Source organism: Trichosurus vulpecula, chromosome 2, assembly GCF_011100635.1.
Source record: "Trichosurus vulpecula isolate mTriVul1 chromosome 2, mTriVul1.pri, whole genome shotgun sequence".
NCBI classification, from domain to species: domain Eukaryota; kingdom Metazoa; phylum Chordata; class Mammalia; order Diprotodontia; family Phalangeridae; genus Trichosurus; species Trichosurus vulpecula.
The window spans coordinates 408,035,576-408,054,657 of NC_050574.1; the positions used below are offsets into that span (position 1 = coordinate 408,035,576).

General features: G+C 35.5%; 1 protein-coding gene across 3 annotated transcripts in view; it reads left to right on the top strand.

The window, feature by feature from the left end:
* Positions 1–19,082, top strand: part of STS (steroid sulfatase) — a 203,469-nt gene that overhangs the window by 64,756 nt on the left and 119,631 nt on the right. For 2 of the 3 annotated variants that reach the window (XM_036744807.1, XM_036744808.1), the window contains exon 2: positions 17,698–17,838. In XM_036744807.1, coding sequence (XP_036600702.1) covers positions 17,698–17,838 — 141 coding nt within the window. Of the gene's footprint in view, positions 1–12,251; positions 12,485–17,697; positions 17,839–19,082 lie in introns of those variants that run through there. The other variant, XM_036744806.1, reaches the window with a different exon arrangement.

Below are 19,082 nucleotides of genomic sequence, written 5' to 3' on the forward strand. Positions count from 1 at the left end.
CTAAAACTGTATTAATTCCTATCTTCCTTACTGCAAATTAATATCTGCCCTCAGGCAAATTCAGAGTCATACCTTTCAATATATCTGTTCCAATGACGTATTCAGGAATGGGTACAATGACCACAGCATAGTCTTTCTTAGGCAATTGTCCAATTTTCATCATCAGTTTGAGTTGTTTGGCTGATATTTCAGCTCCTCCTAGTCCTGTGATGGTAATAGGAGTTCCATGCTTAAATTTCAAAGGGTTTCCATAAATCAAGGTGGCCTCTGCCCCAGTGTTGATCAATGCCCTAGTTATAGTAAGTACTTGATCCATTTTTCCAATATATAGTCAGATTAACATGGGGTCTGTAATCCCATCTCTGTGTATCTTTAATCTGAGCTGGGGCTTGACCTATTCCCTAGTCTCCTTGAAGGTGTGACTCACTTGGATACAGGGGTTTCAGATCTATAGGCTTTGTAGGGGCCATTCTTTCTTCTCTATTCCATTTGCTACTAAGCCCCTTATTTCGGTATATTTTGTATAGCTCATTAGTTGGAATACCATCTATTCTAAAATCTACCCCTGCTTTCAACAGAGTAGTAAACATTTCTTTCCTTGTCACTTTATTCTGATATTGAATCCACTGGCTATTTACCCTTCTCTCTTGAGCAAATTTATCTTTTCCCCAGTCTCCTAAGTCATTTAACTGCAAAATCTTATCCAGCACCTCTAAAAGAGGGTTCCCTACTTCTGCAATTAGCAGAGTCAGAATTATGTGTTTATAAGTGGGGGGTGCTGTCTTAACTATCAAATTCTTATGAGAGACTCCCAATGGAGTTTCATAATAAACTTTGGCATTCCCTAACATAATAGCAGTCTTCATTGCCTACTACTTTAACTTTCTCATACAGTCCCTAATTGAATACCAGGGTCTATCTGCAGTAGGCCACATAGTATCAGCAGGATATTGTCCTTTACAAGCCTGCTGCAGCAAAGCCAAGGAATTGGTTGTTTGGTTTCCTCTTTGCAAATTATAATCCCTAAAAACTTGCAGTAAAAAGGATTCTGACTAATGCTTATGAATCTCATACAATCCACAGTATCTACAGACACTTCTGTGGCCCCTTTATCACTGATTCTCACCATCCAAGATACTAATGATTCTCCCATTCTCTGGGTGAACCTACTCAAGATATCTGTGATTTCCTGCTGTGTAAAATCTTCCAAAACCTCCCTGTACACAGTATTATTATCCTATGTTTCCTGCCTCCTTTACTGTATGGAGAGCACTTCTGTTTGAGAAGTCTGGGATGGTAATGTAACTTTCTGTGGCTCAGGAGTAGTCTCATACCACAAAGTATCATCTCATGCCTCAGCTTCTGATATTGTATCCTCCTGTCTAGATTCTCTTCCCCTGGTGCCAGGTTAACCAGACTGGCTGCTAGACTTGACCCGGGCTGAACTGAGGTGCACTCTTGACCTCCTTGGCTCCCTCTGCATTCTAGCTGAATTTACTTCAAAGTTAGTAAATTCCTGTAGATTCCCCATCTTGCTGTGCTATAGCAGAAGTATTCTCATTTGAGTTATCAGACCTTTCAGTAACTCTCTGAGTCTGAGTTCTCTCCTAATAGTCTTTCCCTGCTTTCAAATATAATACACTAGGCTGTGAGTAAAATCCAGCCTCATCTAGAGATCTCTGTTGGCATTTCCTTTCCTGGCTCAACAGTAACTTCTCTCAGACATCACTCCAAATCTCTAGGTCCTCCCCTCTGTGGCCTCTGTTTCCAGTCCTCACACAAACCAGTGCCTCGAAACCATTCCCTCACTAGGGAGCAATGAGTTATATCCTCCTATCCTGGGATAATCATTCCTTCCTCTAAAGCTCTTCTACCTCTAAATAGTGATCTTATACCCTGCGATCCTGTTCGTGACACCAAATGTATCAGTAAGGCAATAAAAACAATGTAGATGATAATTGTCAAAATGCCTATGTGGTTCTGTATTGCAAAGTATATGAGACTCTCCACATAGAAGGTAGAAGAGGTAAACCATTTATTCAGACACCAAAGAACCACATCCCATAAGCCATCTACCCAATGTATCAGAGGAGTAAAGCATTCAATACATAGTATCACAACATGGGGCCTTGCCATCCCAAAACCTCTCTGACCCCCTGCTGGAGTCTTCCCCAAAACAAACTCACAGTACAGCTAGTCAGCCTTTTCAGCTGTAATTGTCATGACAGCCATTAGCAGCCATAACATCTCTCTCTCTCTCTCTCTCTCTCTCTCTCTCTCTCTCTCTCTCTGCATTTCCTGTGATATAACTTCCTTTTTCTCTCAGAAAGCTCCTCCCACTCCATGTGACTTATGCTTCCTATGATGTAAGCAGATCACATGGCCTATTAATGGGTGGGAAAGATCTTCAAATCTAAATTGTTATAGGGTGTCAGTATTTTGAGATTTCAGGATGTAGCCCCATGCTTAGTGTAGTGATTTGACTTCAGTTAAGAACTAGAAATTGCAAAGGAAAAATTTTTTAGAAATAAGTCTGTAACTAGCTGTGGTCTAAGAGGAAGGTTAGATAATCATCTGGTTAATCATGTCTGCCTGTTGTGGTTTGGAGTATTGGGAACCTCAAAATGCAAGGGTACAGGAGGTCTGCCTGAAAAGAATTCGACCAATCAAGCCTTTCAAAGTAGTGAAGTTCTATTATAATGCCAGTTAGACTGGCAAGATTCCTAGCAAATTTGCAAATTTGATGAGGATGAGACTGATACTATTATATAGAAAATAACTGTGAGAAAATCTGGATGGGATTAAGGAGTGGCAAGTAGCCTGGGGTGAGAGTTAAGTGGTCTGGGCTGGGACTGAGAGCCACATTGAAAGGGCAGTTAAAAGAATTATTCAGTATCTAAGTAGGCCAGTTAGCTCAGGTGAAACACCAGTATGTGAAAGTTCTGAGCAAAGACATGGTGTTACATCAGTTCAGGGGTTTTCGGAGGTCCAGGTCCCAAAGACATGGTCCTTTCCCTTTGGGGTCCAGGTACCAAAGACATGGTCTTTTCCTTTTAGGGGTCTGCGTCACATTGCTCTATCACAACTACCTTTCAGGATAAATCTGTAGGAAGGTCTTGTTAATTCTAACAATACATTAATAATGGATATATTGAAGATATTGGTTATTGTGATTTGGGATAATTATACAAAATTTTAAATGTTTCCTCGTACTGTTCAATTATTTAATTGTTTTTTTAAGGAGTCCTCTGAAAGTACTGGAAGTTTCTGCCCGGGAAATAGGCCACTGTATCAGCATTAAATCAAATTCCTTAGGTCTTATTTCCTGGACCAAAAAACAGTAGGTCAATTTAGAGTCTTAGGATAGTTTAGCATAGCACATTTTAAGCTAACCTGATAATAATAACAGGTGCAAATTTAAACTGTTTGTAAAACTTTATATGTATTTTATAGTATATAAAGCTTGACATTCCCAGGAGGATGGGAATGGGGAGCTGGAATGCTCTTTATCTAATAAGTCTCTGAGGTAGAGGCATGGGATCCTAGCTCTTTTAAGGAAGTAGAGCAAAAGTTTATATGGAACTGGGAATCAGAACTGGGAAATTTCACCAGCTGTTTAAAAAAAATGGGAAATATATGAATTTATGGATAATAATCTTTTTTTAAAGTACTAATAGTATTGAGGCTTAGAAATTAAAATGTTACCATTAGCAATTATAAATCTGGATTTGATTTTATTTAAGCCAAAATCTGTCCTGAAGGAAATAAGAACAGAGTCTGAGAGTTCTTTCCTAATTAAAATTATTATGGCAAATTACAACCTAACATGAGATGATATTTGTTATTTGGCATTAAGAAATTTATTAGCTGTATGGCCTCAAGAAAATTCTATTTACCTCAGTTTACTTTTCTGTAAGAGGATAATAATAGAACCTACTTCCCGGGGTTGTTGTGATTATCACATGTTTGAAAAGTGTTTGGCATAGTGCTTGGCATAGGGCAAACCTATCTGAATGTTAACTGTTTTTTTTATTTCTTTTAATTAGATGTCATTGCTTCATACTTAATAACTTTGTATGTGTTTTTAGATGTGATCCGTATATAATGCCAATGGTAATGAGATGCATAATTTTCCATGTAAGGTAATTTGAAAGCACATTCAACTAAATTAAGGTCAACTGATTGATAATGGGTTTTGTTTCAAGTTTTAAATACATAATATTGTTTAGGGTTTTGTTATATTCCAAATTTTATTATATTGTGTAATTTGGTATCAGCTATGTTGTTAGAAAAGCAATTAAGCAATTTCTCTTATAGTCCTGATGTTGTTAGATTAAGAATTGTACTTTAGCAACAACAATAACAAAACCCAAAAGAAATGAATGGCTTAGGTCAGCCCTGTTGACCATGTACTGTAATATTCTGAAGTAATGTAATTTATTTTATTATTTAAAAATTTTTTGAAACATTTTTATTTAAAGTTTTGAGTTCCAAATTCTATCCCTCCATTCACTCCCGCCCCTTGCTGAGATGATAAGCTATCATATGTAGGTTATACATGTGCAATTATGTAAAACATTTCTATATTAGCCATTTTGTACAAGAAGACTTGAATACCAGAACAAAAAAGAAAGTAAAAAATAGTATGCTTCAGTCTGTATTCCATCAACATCAGTTCTTTCTTTGAAGGCTAACAGTGTGCTTCATCCGTAGTCTTTTGGGATCGTCTTGGATCATTGTATTACTGAGAATAGCCAAGTCATTCCCAGTTCATCAGTGAACATTATTGCTGTTACTATGTACAACGTTCTCCTGGTTCTGTTCACTTCACCATGCATCATTTCATGTAAGTCTTTCCAGGTTTTTCTGAAATCATCCTGCTTATCATTTCTTGTAGCACAATAATATTTCATTAAAATCATATACCACACCTTGTTTAGTCATTCACCAACTAATGGGAATCTTTTAATTTCCAATTCTTAGCCACCACAAAAAGAGCTGCTATAAATATTTTTGTACAAATAGGTCTTTTTCCCTCTCTTTTTGAATGTCTTTGGGATATAGACCTAGCACTAGTATTGCTGGATCAAAAAGTATGCACAGTTTTATAGTCCTTTGGGCGTAGTTCCAAATTGCTCTCCAGAATGATTTGAATCAGTTCACATTTCCATCAATAATGCATTAGTATTCCAGTTTTCCCACATCCCCACCAACATCCAACATTTTCCTCTTTTGCCATATTTGCCATTCTGATAGGTATGAGGTGTTACCTCAGAATTGTTTTAATTTGCATTTCTCTGATCAATAGTGATTTAGAGCATTTTTTCATATGACTATAAATAGCTTTGATTTCATTGTTTGAAAATTGCCTGTTCATATCCCTTGACCATTTTATCAGTTGGAGAATGATAAAAGTACAAAGTACTTTTATAAATTTAACTCAATTCTCTATATATTTGAGAAATGAGGCCTTTATCAGAAATACTTGTTGTAAAAATTTTTCCCCAGTTTTCTGCTTTCCTTCTAATTTTGGTTGCATTGGTTTTGTTTGTGTAAAACTTTTTAATTTTATATAATCAAAATGATTTGTTTTACATTTTGTAATGCTCTCTATATCTTCTTTGGTCCTAAACTCTTCCCTTAACCATAAATCTGATAGATGAAGTGTTCTTGCTCACTTAATTTGCTTATGATGTCACTCTTTAGGTGAAAATCATGTAACTATTTTGACCTTATCTTATTATGCAGTGTGAGATGTTGGTAGTTTCTGCTATACTGTTTTCTGGTTTTCCCAGCAGTTTTGGTCAAATAATGAGTTTTTATTCTAAAAGCTTGGATCTTTGAGTTTATCATATACTAGATTACTATGGTCATTTACTATAATATAACTTGTACCTCATCTCTTCCACTGATCCACCACTCTATTTACTAACCAGTACCAGATTGCTTTGACAATGACTGTTTTATAATACAGTTTGAAATTTGGTATGGTTATACCATGTTTTCATTGATTCCCTTGATATCCTTGAGCTTTTGTTCTTCCAATTAAATTTTATTTTTTTTCTAGCTCTACAAACTAATTTTTGATAGTTTGATATTCAGGTAGAGTTATCATTTTTATTATACATTATATATATATATGTATATATATATATACATACATATATGTGAGAGAGAGAGAGAGAGAGAGAGAGAGAGAGTGTGTGTGTGTGTGTGTGTGTGTGTGTGTGTGTGTGTGTATAGTTCCTGGGTTTCTCTTAGCAGGTAGACTCCCAAGTATTTTATATTGTCTACTGTTATTTTAAATGGAATTTCTCTGTCTCTTGTTGCTTGACTTTGTTGGTAGCATATAGAGATTCTGATGAATTATATGGGTTTATTTTGTCTCCTGCAACTTTGCTAAAGTTATTAATAATTTCAAGTAATTTTTTAATTTATTCTCTGGGATTTTCTAAGTATAACATATCCTTTGCAAAGAGTGTTAGTTTTGTTTCCTCATTGCTTATTCTATTTGCTTTAATTTCTTTTCCCTCTCTTATTGCTGTAGCTAACATTTCTAGTACAATGTTAAATAATAGAGGTGATAATGGCATCCTTGCTTCACCTCTAATTGTATTGGGAAGGTTTCTAGCTTATTCCCATTGCAGAAAATGCTTTCTGATGGTTTTAGATAAATAGTACTTCTTATTTTAAGGTAAGCTCCATTGATTCCTATGCTCTCCAGTGTTTTTAATAGGAAGGGGTGCTATATTTTGTCAAAGACTTTTTCTCCATCTATTGAGATAATCATTTGATTTCTGTTGGTTTTGTTGTTGATGCAGTCAATTATGCTGATAGTTTTCCCAATAATGAACCACCCTACATTTCTGGTATAAGTCCCACCTGATCATAATGTATGATCCTTGTGATATATTGCTGTCATCTCTTTGCTAGCATTTTATTTAAAATTTTTGCATCAATATTCATTAGGGAAGTTGATCTATAATTTTCTTTCTCTGTTTTGGTCTTTCCTTGTTGAGGTATCAACACCATATTTGTGTCATAAAAGGAGTTTGGTAGGACTCCACCTATTTTTCCAAATAGTTTATATGGTATTGAGATAAATTGTTCTTCAATGTTTGGTAGAATTTGCTTGCGATTCCATCTGATCTTGGGGATTTTTTCTTAGGAAGTTCATTGGTGGCTTATTTAATTTCTTTTTCAAAGATTGGGTTAAGTATTTTATTTCTCCTGTTAATCTGGGTAATTTATATTTTTGTAGATATTTGTCCATTTAATTTAAATTGTCAAATTTATTGGCATATAATTTGGCAAAATATCTCTTAGCAATTGTCTTAATTTCCTCTTCATTGGTGGTGAATGCACTCCTTTCATTTTTGATACTAGTAAGTTAGCTTTCTTCCAGTTTTTAATCAAATTAATCAATGGTTTATCTATCTTAATGCTTTTTTTCCCCATAAAACTAGCTCCAGTTTTATTTATTAGTTCAATTACTTTCAATTTTTTAATCTCTCCTTTGATTTTCAGGATTTCCAATTTGGTGTTTAGTTGGGGATTTTAATTTGTTCTTTTTCTAGGTTTGTGTTTTGTTGTTGTTGTTGTTGTTTTTTTTTTTTAGTTTGCATACCAATTCATTGATCTGCTCTTTCTCAATTAAGGTTATAAATTTTCCCCTAATTACTCTCTGACTACATCCTATAAATGTTGGTATATTGTCTCATTGTTGTAATTTTCTTTAATGAAATTATTGATTGTTTCTCTGAATTGTTCTTTGACCTACTTGTTTTTTAGGATTAGATTATTTAATTTCCAATTAATTTTTACTCTCTTTCCAATGTTCATTATTGAATATAATTTTATTGCATTATGATCTGAAAAGGATGCCTTTACTATTTCTGCTTTTCTGTGTTTGGTTGTGAGGTTTTTATGTTCTAAAACATGGTCAGTTTTTTTGTAGGTGCCATGTAGTACTTGGAAAAAGGTATATTCTTTTTTATTCTCATTCATTTTTCTCCAGAGAGCTATCATATCTAACTTTTCCAGAATTTTATTCACCTCCTTAACTTCTTTCTTGTTTATTTTTTATTAGATCTATCTCGTTATGAGAGGGTATAATTGAAGTCCCCCACTAGTATAATTTATTATTATCTATTTTTTTCCTGTAACTCATTCAACTCCTTCAAAAATTTAGATGTTAGGGGCAGCTAGGTGGCACAGTGAATAGAGCACTGGCCCTGAATTCAGGAGGACCTGAGTTCAAATCTGGCCTTAGACACTTGACACACTTACTAGCTGTGTGACCTGGGGCAAATCACTTAACCCCAATTGCCCTGCCTTCCCCCATCCAAAATAAACATTTAGGTGTTATACCCTTTAGTACATAGATGTTTAATATTGTTTTGACTTCATTCAGCAAGATAGTTTCCTTCTTTATCTCTTTTATGTAGTTCTATTTTTGCTTTTCTTATCTGAGATCATGATTGCTACCCCTGCTTTCTTTGCTTCAGCTGGAGCAGGATAATTAATTCTGCTCCATCCCCTTACCTTTAACCTGTGTGTATCTCTCTGCTGCAAATGTGTTTCTTATAAAAAACATATTGTAGGATTCTGGTTTTTAATCCATTCCGCTATTCACTTTCGTTTTATGGGTGAGTTTATCCCATTCACATTTATAGTTATTATAACTAACTGTATGTTTCCCTCCATGCTATTTTTCACTTTTTTTATCCTCCTCTCTCTCTTAACTTCTACCCTTTCCCTCCTCACAAGTGTTTTACTTCTGATCACTGCCTCCCCCATTCTACCCTCCCTGGTATCAATCTCACCTTCCCCACCCCCTTCTATTATCCCTGTCCCTTTTTACTTCTGTTTAAAGTAAGATAGATTTCTGTATCCACCTTAGTGTGTATGTTATTCCCTCTTTGAGCCAATTTTGATGAGAGTAAGTTTTAAAGTGCGTCTACTACCCTACCCCGCTCCAACCCCAGTCTTCCCCTCCATTAGAAAGTTCTTTCATGCCTCTTTTAATGTAGGCTAATTTACCCCATTCAGTCGCCCTGCCCCTTCTTCCAGTGCAATTTTCTTTCTCACCCCTTTGTTTTTTGGGTTATCCTCCTATCAAAGTCACCTTATATCCACACCCTCTATTTCCATATACTCCTTCTAATTGCTTTTATAGTAATAAAGTTCTTACGAGTTATAAATATTACTGTGTTATATAGAAAGATAAAACAGTTTAACCTCATTGAATTTCTTGTGTTTTCTCTTGTTTCTTTTTGACCTTTTTATGTTTCCCTTGAGTCTTGTGTCTGAGGTCAAATTTTTTATTCAGCTCCGGTCTTTTAATTCAAAATGTTTGAAAGTCCTTTTTCATAAAATGTCTGTTTTTTTTTTTCCTTTTTTCCCTGAAAGATTATATTCAGTTTTGCTGGCTAGGTGATTCTTGGTTGTAATCCTGACTCCTTTGCTTTCTGGTATACACATCCCAATCCCTCTCATTCTTTAATGTGGAAACTGCCCAATATTGTGCAATCCAGACTGTAGTTCCATGGTATTTGAATTGTTTCTTTTTTGGCTGCTCGCAATAGTTTCTCTTTAATCTGTGACCTCTGGAATTTGACTATGATGTTCCTGGGAGTTTATGTTTTGGGATGTTTTTCAGGTGGTGATGTGTAGATTCTTTCAATTTCTATTTTGGCTTCTGATTCTAATATATCAGGACAGTTTTCTTTGAAAATTTCTTTAAAAATGTTGTCCAGGCTCTCTCTCTCTCTCTTTTTTTTTTTACCATGGTTTTCAGATAGTCTAATAATTCTTATATTATCTTTTCTAGATTATATTTTAGGTCAGTTGTTTTTCTAATGAGAAATTTCACATTTTCTTTTATTTTTTAATTTTTTGATTTTGTTTTATCATTTCTTGATGTCTCATAGAATCATTAGTTTCCACTTGCTCAATTCTAAATGTTAAGGAATTATTTTCTTCAGTGAACTTTTGTACTTCCTTTTCCATTTGGTCAATTCTATTTTTTAGGGAGATATTTTCCTCAGTAAATTTTTGTTTATATTTTCCTATGCATTATTAAACCTGAAAGTTTGGTTAAAGGAGGCAAACAGAGCTAGGTGATAGAAAAATTCATATTATTTATTTATTCATTCCCTTTAAGCATAGTGGACAGACATTATCATGGATTGAGCCAGACAGAGTCTGACTGACTTGTACAGAAGAATGAACAGGTTTTTATATTTTTTAGAACAGTCACAATTCAGCATATTTTTGTGTTACTCAATTTTATGATCCCCATGTATGTTTAACCATGATGTAAGACAAAGATTTTCCTTAATGGAATCGGTTTGTAAATACAATAATATAAGAGTGTTGACAAGGCTTAGTTAAAACTACAACGCAGCGTTTCTGTGTTTCATTAACATTCCAAACATAGTATATGCCCATAAAATATTAAGTGAGGTAGTCTCTCAGGATTAGGGTCTCATCCCTTAATGGTTAACAGGGGAAAGAATGTTCTTAGGTCAGCCCTATTGTAATACAAGAAAAATTAGGAACCCCTGAGAAACCCCTAGCTACTGACAAGCACCCCCAGAAAGAATGGACTCAGATATCTTTGGCATTTAGCAAACCCCCTGGGACTCCATGACTCCACCAAGGAATGTCAGTAGATAGGACCATCCCACTGAAGGATAACCTGGCAGACCCTGTCTAGCAGATATCCCTGGGGCTCCATGACTCCACCAAGGAATGTAAATGAGATTATCCCACTAGTAGGATAACCTGACTGAATCTTTTGATCAGCCAGGACCTTTGTCCCTGTTCCCCCTACTCTGTACCCCCATATCCTATATAAGCCAAGCCATCACCCCAACCCATTTGCCATTGATTTGTGGTGCCATACCCCAATGACCGCCGGCTAATAAATTCTCCACTTAAAACTTATACTCTGTGGTGTGTCTCGCTCGCTTCCGGTACAACACTATCTGGCCTTGTATACAGAGAAAGGGTATTCTCAGAGCAAACTTCAGTGAACAAAGAAACCCAGGTCCAGGCTCTTCTTCCAGCTGATCATTAATTCAGGCTCTGGGTCTTAATGAAATTGCAAAAATTATATAAAATGGTATTAAATGTTCCTCAGCATGCTATCTTTTTTCATGATTCTCTTACATTGCTCTTATTTCTTTTCCTAGTTTTTCTTCTGCTTCCCTAATTTTCTTTTTAAAATCCTTTTTAAACTCTTCTAGGAAATACTTTTGGGCCTGAGACCAAATTACATTTTTCATAAGGTAGCCATTTTGATACTATTATTCTCTTTTAAGTTTATGTCTTGATCCTCCTTATATGTCCTCACTTCTACAGTCAAGCTCTTGCTTTGTTTTTTGCTCTTTTTTTTCTGCATTTTTTGTGACTTGTTGTTTTTATGTGAGTTAGGCTTTGGTCCTGCACTATTTCAAGCTTTTTGTGCTGGGGCTCTGGGTCTTACAGCTGGCTTTCACTGGGCTTTAGGCTTAACTGCTTGCTTTCTCTGAAGGGTAGTTTTCCCTTCTGGCTTGTACTGGGGGATGGGGTGGGAGAGTGGAGCCTCCCCTGGTGTGGGGTTTAGCTGTTGAGCTCCAAGATTTGGGGCCTTACTGCTGGGTTGCTATGGTAACAGAATCTTTCTGCTGGTATGCCCCAGGGGCATGGTCTTGCTATTGTATGGGACAGAAAATTCAAATAATAGGAGAGACATCTTTAGGAGAAGCAAAGCCAATTTATTTTACAAACCTTGCAAGATTTGGGGTTGCCTCCACTAGGGAAACCTAGTTGGGGAGGCAGGGTAAAAGGGAAAGCTGCCCTAATTTATACTCTTAATGGAAACATTCCCACCCACCTCTATCCTTTCTCACCATTGGCTGGGAGGCGGGCTTACAATCTAGGTGCAAAAAACTAGAACTCAACTGCCAGGGTGGAGTACAAAAGTCTAGGAGAAGAAATGAGGAGAGGGGAGGGACCAATTCCTTTGGCCTCATTCAATGCAGGTCACAGTGACGCTTTCCTTATTTGGGTATCCTGAGAGGGGGAAGGGAAGGGCCCCTACCGCTTCAGGCCCTGACCTTCTAGAGGTTAGCTTGGTCACTACAAGGTTAAATTCCAAGCCTCTCCTATTTCCTCAGACATTCCCTATTTCAGCAATATGAGAAGAGTGTAACCCCTGTATTTTGACCCTGTGAAGTCTTCACAATTTATCCTTCCCATTCATTAGTCACCCCAGGGACCAGGCTTTACTATTGGACAGCAATAGGGTCAAAGCTTCTCTAGTGGCTGTCTTCTGGGAACTTGTGGTGCACAGACTGCTCACTTGCTCAGGGGTCTGCTGATATTCAGGAGGTGGCCCTGCTGATGGATATCCCCAGTTTCAGAGCCTTACTGCAGGCCCTCTACTGTGAGGCTGGCTGCTGTTGATGCTCGTGGACCTGACTCCATTCCTACCCAAGTGAGATAGACCTTTCCTGCTGGCTTTGTAAACTGCTTCCTTGCTCATAAACCAATTCTTGAGGTGGTTTTCTAGTTGTCCAGAAGGGAAATTGCGAGGACTTCTGAGGGTTCCTTCCTCATCCTGCCATCTTGGCACCCTACTGAAATACTGTAATTCAAGAAATTATAAACTTTCAAGTTTTGCCTATATTTAAAAGGAAGTTTCATCTAAAATTATTTGGCTATTATTTATGAAAATTATGTGATTGTTAACTTATTTGGAATTACTGTTTTAATCAAGTACTTACATAGGTATTTTTAAAAAGAAAATTGGTAATTATACAAAGAAAAGACCTTGTAAAATCTCCTTTGTAAACCTACAAGGATTCTTAGACCCATGTAGCCATAGTGTGCAAGAGTTTGCTGTATTGTATAATTCCTGTTGAGTAAATGGGATATGAAATAGGAATCCTTGACAAAATGGGAGTGAAATTTTCAAGCTCACTTATGTAGAGTGAGTTTTGTCTAAGGTTATTTGTCTATCACTTGTGGAGGTTATATACACCTTGGAACAACTTAGTCTTAACAAATTCCACTCTTAAAGATTAATTTTGCTGTAAGGGATGAATAAAAATACTTTTAGAGAGGGATATGTATGTATGTATGCAAATTTGGAGGTTTGTCTTTTCTAAGGGGTTTAAGTGAACTCTTGCATATTCACTATGTGGAATTCCAGAAGGTAATTATTTTTCTTGATTTCTAGTGATACATTTAAAGAGAAAGGGAAGAGAAAGATACTTGAGTAAATTTTTAAAGGCCTGATAAAGTTTGTTATTGTGATAAGGCTAATTTAATTGGGTATATTCTTTTGGGGCTTAGAAAAGCTGATTCTCCCCATTGCAAACAGGTTTTGATGAGAAAGTGGTAGTTCTTAGTAATTCGTGATGATTAGGAATTTTGTTTTTATGGCTACTTAAAGGCATTTTATACCAACTTTTGATAAATTGCTATTTTAAAGATTTGTTTTTGCTTTGAGGTTGAATAAGAGAGAGATCTGTTATTTTAGAGGTTTCCAACTAATTTACTTCATGAAAATTTAGTGATTGTTCCTTCTAACATCACGATAAATTTTAAGCAGTTTTTAAGAAAGTGAAATACTTTTAGGAAGGAATGTTTAAATAAAAAAAAATCTTTTGCAAAAATCTTTTGTGTGATTTTTGGAAGGCCAACTGAATTTTATTTGTAAACTAATTAATTGCAATAATTTTATGGCATTAATAACAATTGTACCTAAACCTACTGTGATTAGTGAGATTATTGTTTGAAGATACAGCTTTTATGGGACCCTGAATTTTCCCTTTATGAGTCCTAAGAAAAAGGTATGTATGGTTAAGACCAGAATTTATTAGGTGACTTGTAAGAGGGCATAAGATTTGTAATTATACACATACACACACACATGTATTTAGAAGGGAACCACAGATAGAAAGCTGGGAAGGACCTTAGAAGTCATCAAAGGTCTCATTTTATAGATGAAAAAAATGAGGCCCAGTTTAAGCAACTTATTCTGTCACATACATAGTGACAGAGACAGACTTGAAGCCCATGCCCTCAAATACAACGTTCTTTCTATTGTACCTCGTTGAGTTTGAAGACTTAGGGTAGCATCCTGGTTTTGCCACTTCACACCTTGGCCGAGTTATCCAGACCCTCTGAGCTACGTTTCCTTATGGGTTAAATGGAGATAGTAATATTTAACTGCCTCGGATGGACTTTGTAAACCATGCAGCAGAAGTTAATGATTATAGAAAACAAGGCCAATTGTCAAAGTAAGAAAAGATTAAAGGACTTTTTCTCTAATATAAGTACATGGTCTTTTAAAAGTTGCAATAGTAGCTTATATTTGTTAAGTACTCTAAACCTGTAGTCTCTAAACTTTTTTTTGATGATGTACCCCTTTCAATAAAAGAGAAAATTTGAGGCTGCCATATATGTGTGTATCTATGTATATGTGTATATATATACATACATATATATTTACATCATATGAATGTTTATATTTATAAAATGTATGGTTGTACTGCTAACTTAATGATTAATTCATTATAAAACTTAAATGAAAATTAAAAAGTATGAGATTAAGTTGAATATATTTGATCCTAAATTCAATGGCAAACTACTGGAGTTAATTTTTTAAAAAAATATTTTATATTTAATTTATGGAATAAAACAAGCATTTCCATAACATAGCTCAATAAAAAGATGATTGCACATGAAACTGCAAATCTGCTATGCACAAATTGCTATTCCTTTCAAATATACAACAAAATTATCATGTAAATTTCTTTTTTTTTTCTTCCTCCTCTCCCCATCCCATGAGATGGCTACCATTAGACACAAATATGCGTATATATGTAAAAGTATTTTATACATACTTCTATTTATCAATTCTTTCTCTGGATGCAGATAGTGTTTTTCTACATATGTCCTTTTTAGTTATTTTGAGTATTTATAATAGACAAAATAACTTATTCATTCAAAGTCATTCCTAAAACACTACTGCTGTTACTATATACAACATTCTCTTGCTTATGCTTATTTCACTTTTCATTATTTCATGCAAGTCTTTCCATGTTTTTCTAAAATCATTGAGCTCGTCATTACTTATAGCACAGTAGTATCCATCACAATCTTTTACCACAACTTGTTTAACCACCTCCCAACTGACGGGTATCTCTGCAATTTCTAGTTCTTCTGGAGTTAACTGAGTATGGGATGGATATGCGGATACCCTCAATTTAGGAAAATCACTGGTAGCTATATGGAGGATGGATTGGAGAGAGGAGAGATTTGTGGCAGGGAGATAAATTAGTACTAGAGTTAAGCTGCAGCTTATCATAGAAAGCTTCTGATTCCCTTTTTAAAATGTTCCAGGTATGTTCTTTATCAGTATTAGGTTGACAGTGAATACTAGGTTGAAAAAACAAATAAACAAATCTAGATGTTTGCATTTCTTTATTGTTTTGTTGTTTGCATAGACTTAAGAAGATAATGGTGTGAGTAGAGCACTAGCCCTGGAGTCAGGAGAACCTGAGTTCAAATCTGGCCTCAGACACTTGACACACTTAGTAGCCGTGTGACCTTGGGCAAGTCACTCAACCCCAACTGCCCTGCCTTCCCCTCTCCAAAAAAAAAAAAGTAATGGAGAAAATGTTAATAATGCAGATTAACATTAAAAGTATGTCATGGGTACATTTCCCCCCTTCTCCCCAACTCCTGTTGCCATCCTAACTGTCTCTGGACCTTTATATATGTGTATGTAGCACGTATATAATACATTTGCATATAGACGTATTTGCATATGTGTATATACATATATGTATGTGTATAAATATAAAAAAATACTGGATCTGGGTCTGGGAGTCAGGGAATCAATATCCTTTTTGCTTTTCTGTATTTGAATAAGGCCACAGATCATATGTGAAAAGTTCTAGGAACAAAACGTCATCGCATTTTATACTGGTTAAGTGTATGTTATGATCAGTCAATCATTGAAAATTTATTAAGTGACTACTAAGTGTTAGGTGCCATGTATTCTGGGAATACAGTCAACCAATCAGCAAGCATTTCTTAAGGTTAGACAATGTAACAGGCATTAGAGAGTCAAAGACAAAAATGTAATACTTTCTGACGGGAAAGAACCAGCATTCTATGGGAGGGAACACCATCCGATACATATATCCATATAAAAAAGTACATAAAATGTATATGTAAAATAAATACAACTTTGTTTTTAGGTGGGAAGCACTAGCAACTGTAGTTATCTGGTAAAGTCTGATGTAAGAGATAGCATTTCAGCTGAGCTTTGAAAGAAACAAAGGATTCTCAGAGGTAGAGGCTAGGAGTGAACACATTCTAGAAATGAAGGCCAGTCCATATCTTTGTATGGAAACAGGTGACAGTGTCAGGTATGCAGAACAGCAAAAAGTCCATTCTGAGTAAGGCAGAGAGTATGGGAAGGTGGGTATTGTATAGTAAGACTAGAGAAGTATGTTGGAGCTAGATTGTGAAGGACTAACTGTGAATGAGAGGAGTTTTTAGAATTCTAGAAGTGAATCGCTGGAGTTTGGGCAGGGCAATGACATGGTCAGGTCTGTGCTTTAGGAATAGTGCCTTGGCACTTGTGACTGAGTATAGTAAGATAGATTGGAGAGAGGATGAGACTTGAGACAAGGAAAGCAATTTGAACTTCCAATTTGGATTGTTTCAGTAGAGAGGTAATAAGGGCCTGAACTAGGGTAGCCTTTTGAGTGGAGAAAATGGTACAGATGTGAGAAAAGTCATGGAGATAAAATTGACAAGATTTGGCAGCTGGATGGATATCTGGAGTGAAAAAACATAAAGGATGACTGCTAGGTTGTGAACTTAGGTGACTAAAAAGATGGCGGTACTCCGGACAGTGATAGGGAAATTGGGAAGAAGGATGAATTTTGGAAGAAAGATAATTAATTCTATTTTGAACATATTGAGTTTGAGATGTCCGGTAGGCAAGTGGTGTTACGGGAATAAGAGACTCCCATCCCTCATGAAGCTTACATTTTACTGGTAGAAGCTGATTTATCCTCTTGAGCAGAGCTTTCCTTGTTGCATTGACTTCAGTATGTTGTCAAACTGAATTCCCCATCATATATTATAAAATTAGTTTACCCAGAATATTGAACGATTTTCATGACTAATGTGTTTATGTTTATCTACTTGAGGAGAGAGAAGCAATATGGTAGTTTCAGATTCTCTATTGAGGACCTGGATGAAAATATCTCTCTTTAATAAGATATTTGTTTTTCCATTGATCAGGAACAGCATTTATTTTATGTCATCAAATGCCTGGTTTTCAATACCAAGAAGATAGGAGGCGAGCTTTTACTTCTTTTTTTCCCCCTAAAGAACGATGTCTCTTTCATTTGTCAAGAATAGAAACAGGAGATAATTGGTTTTCACCAAAAGCAAAATATTTATTCAGAAGACAAACACCCAGAGGAGAGGTCAACATCTTTACACATCAGCTCTGACATTATCTCCTTGAAACAGATAGGATCATCAGTTGACAAGCTGGGAAATTTTTTTGTTTGTTTTCGATGATCTTCTCTCATAGCTGGAAAGAGTTAGAAGGGTTAGTGAGGAAAAATCATGCTCTCATTCTTTATTCTGCTTTTGTTTATTTACTCTCCACAGGAAGATGAAGATGCTTTTACTTCTGATGTTGTTCTATGGCAGTGTCAACAGTGATGCAGTTTCAAAGCCCAACATTATTATAGCAATGGCAGATGACCTTGGCATTGGAGATCCTGGATGCTATGGAAACACAACACTAAGGTTTAATAATAGAAGTTCTGTATAAGTGATTGTGCCTATATACATATATATTCAATGTATATCTTCCTTAGTAGTTTTTAAATGTCCTCAGAACCACAGAATATAGGCCACATCTGTTATATGTAAGAAACCATAACATTAATGCTCTTCCATTTGTCTTTATATATGTAGATTTATATTTGGATATAGATTGAAATACAAATGTATATGTGGGAGTTAGAATATGTCTACTAAGAACTATGAGTGCATATATATATAAAACTTACATCTGTATGAAGAATCCTACAAAGGAAGCATTTTTACTTTCAATTATTCATTCTACCATTACTGTGTTGTTGTATAATATATGGAAGGGAAAAATCTGAAAAGTATTTCCTTTGCTTTTTTTTCATTCCTTTTATCTTCCTTTTTTCCTATTTTTTCCATGTCTTCTTCCCCCCACCCCCCCGCAACACACACCTCCCACTATTTTTTTTAAAATTTGAGACATCTCGCAGTGCCACATTGCTAGATGGTCCCACTCAACTCTTACCCTACATGTCTGCTCCTTTTTCCCCATCCTGCAACCCCTACTATTTTTCACCAACAAACAGTGAGGGTGTTATACTACCATCTTTTTCAAAGGGTCTGCAAGCCATAGAATCAGAACTGGGAAAGGGATATGGTAGAGGTAAGTCTTTAGTATCATGTATTTTGCATTACTGCCTTAGAAATACAGCATAGATATCCTATTTCCAAGGTTTCAATAGAATAGATTGATCTAAAATAAGAGCATCTCCCTTATTCTTTAAGCTAAAAAAAAAGAAAAATAAATACTTGCTATACTAAAACATTGATTTTCAGCGTTCTTTTTCTGTTTATAACAATATGGAAGCAATTATATAAAAGTTCCATAGAGAACTATCACAAATAGAAAGCAATAAAAAAATTACTGTGGACTATAAAATATTATTTCCTTTCATTAGAATTTTCCAAAATGAACTATGAATAATAAATATTTGAATCTACTTCTTTTTTCTGACATGTGAACTAGTAAACTTGTTATCAAATGATTATAGATAGTGATTTATTTTCATTTTACTCAGCCAACCTCTCCATTATTTTCTCTATGTTAAAATGCTTTTGATTCCAGAAATAAGCCACTGAAGTCTGGCCAGGGGAGTGACATGGTTAGGTCTATGCTTTAGTATTAATATTATTTTAGCATTGGAAACTGAGTGGAGAATAGACTTGAGGAGGGCAAG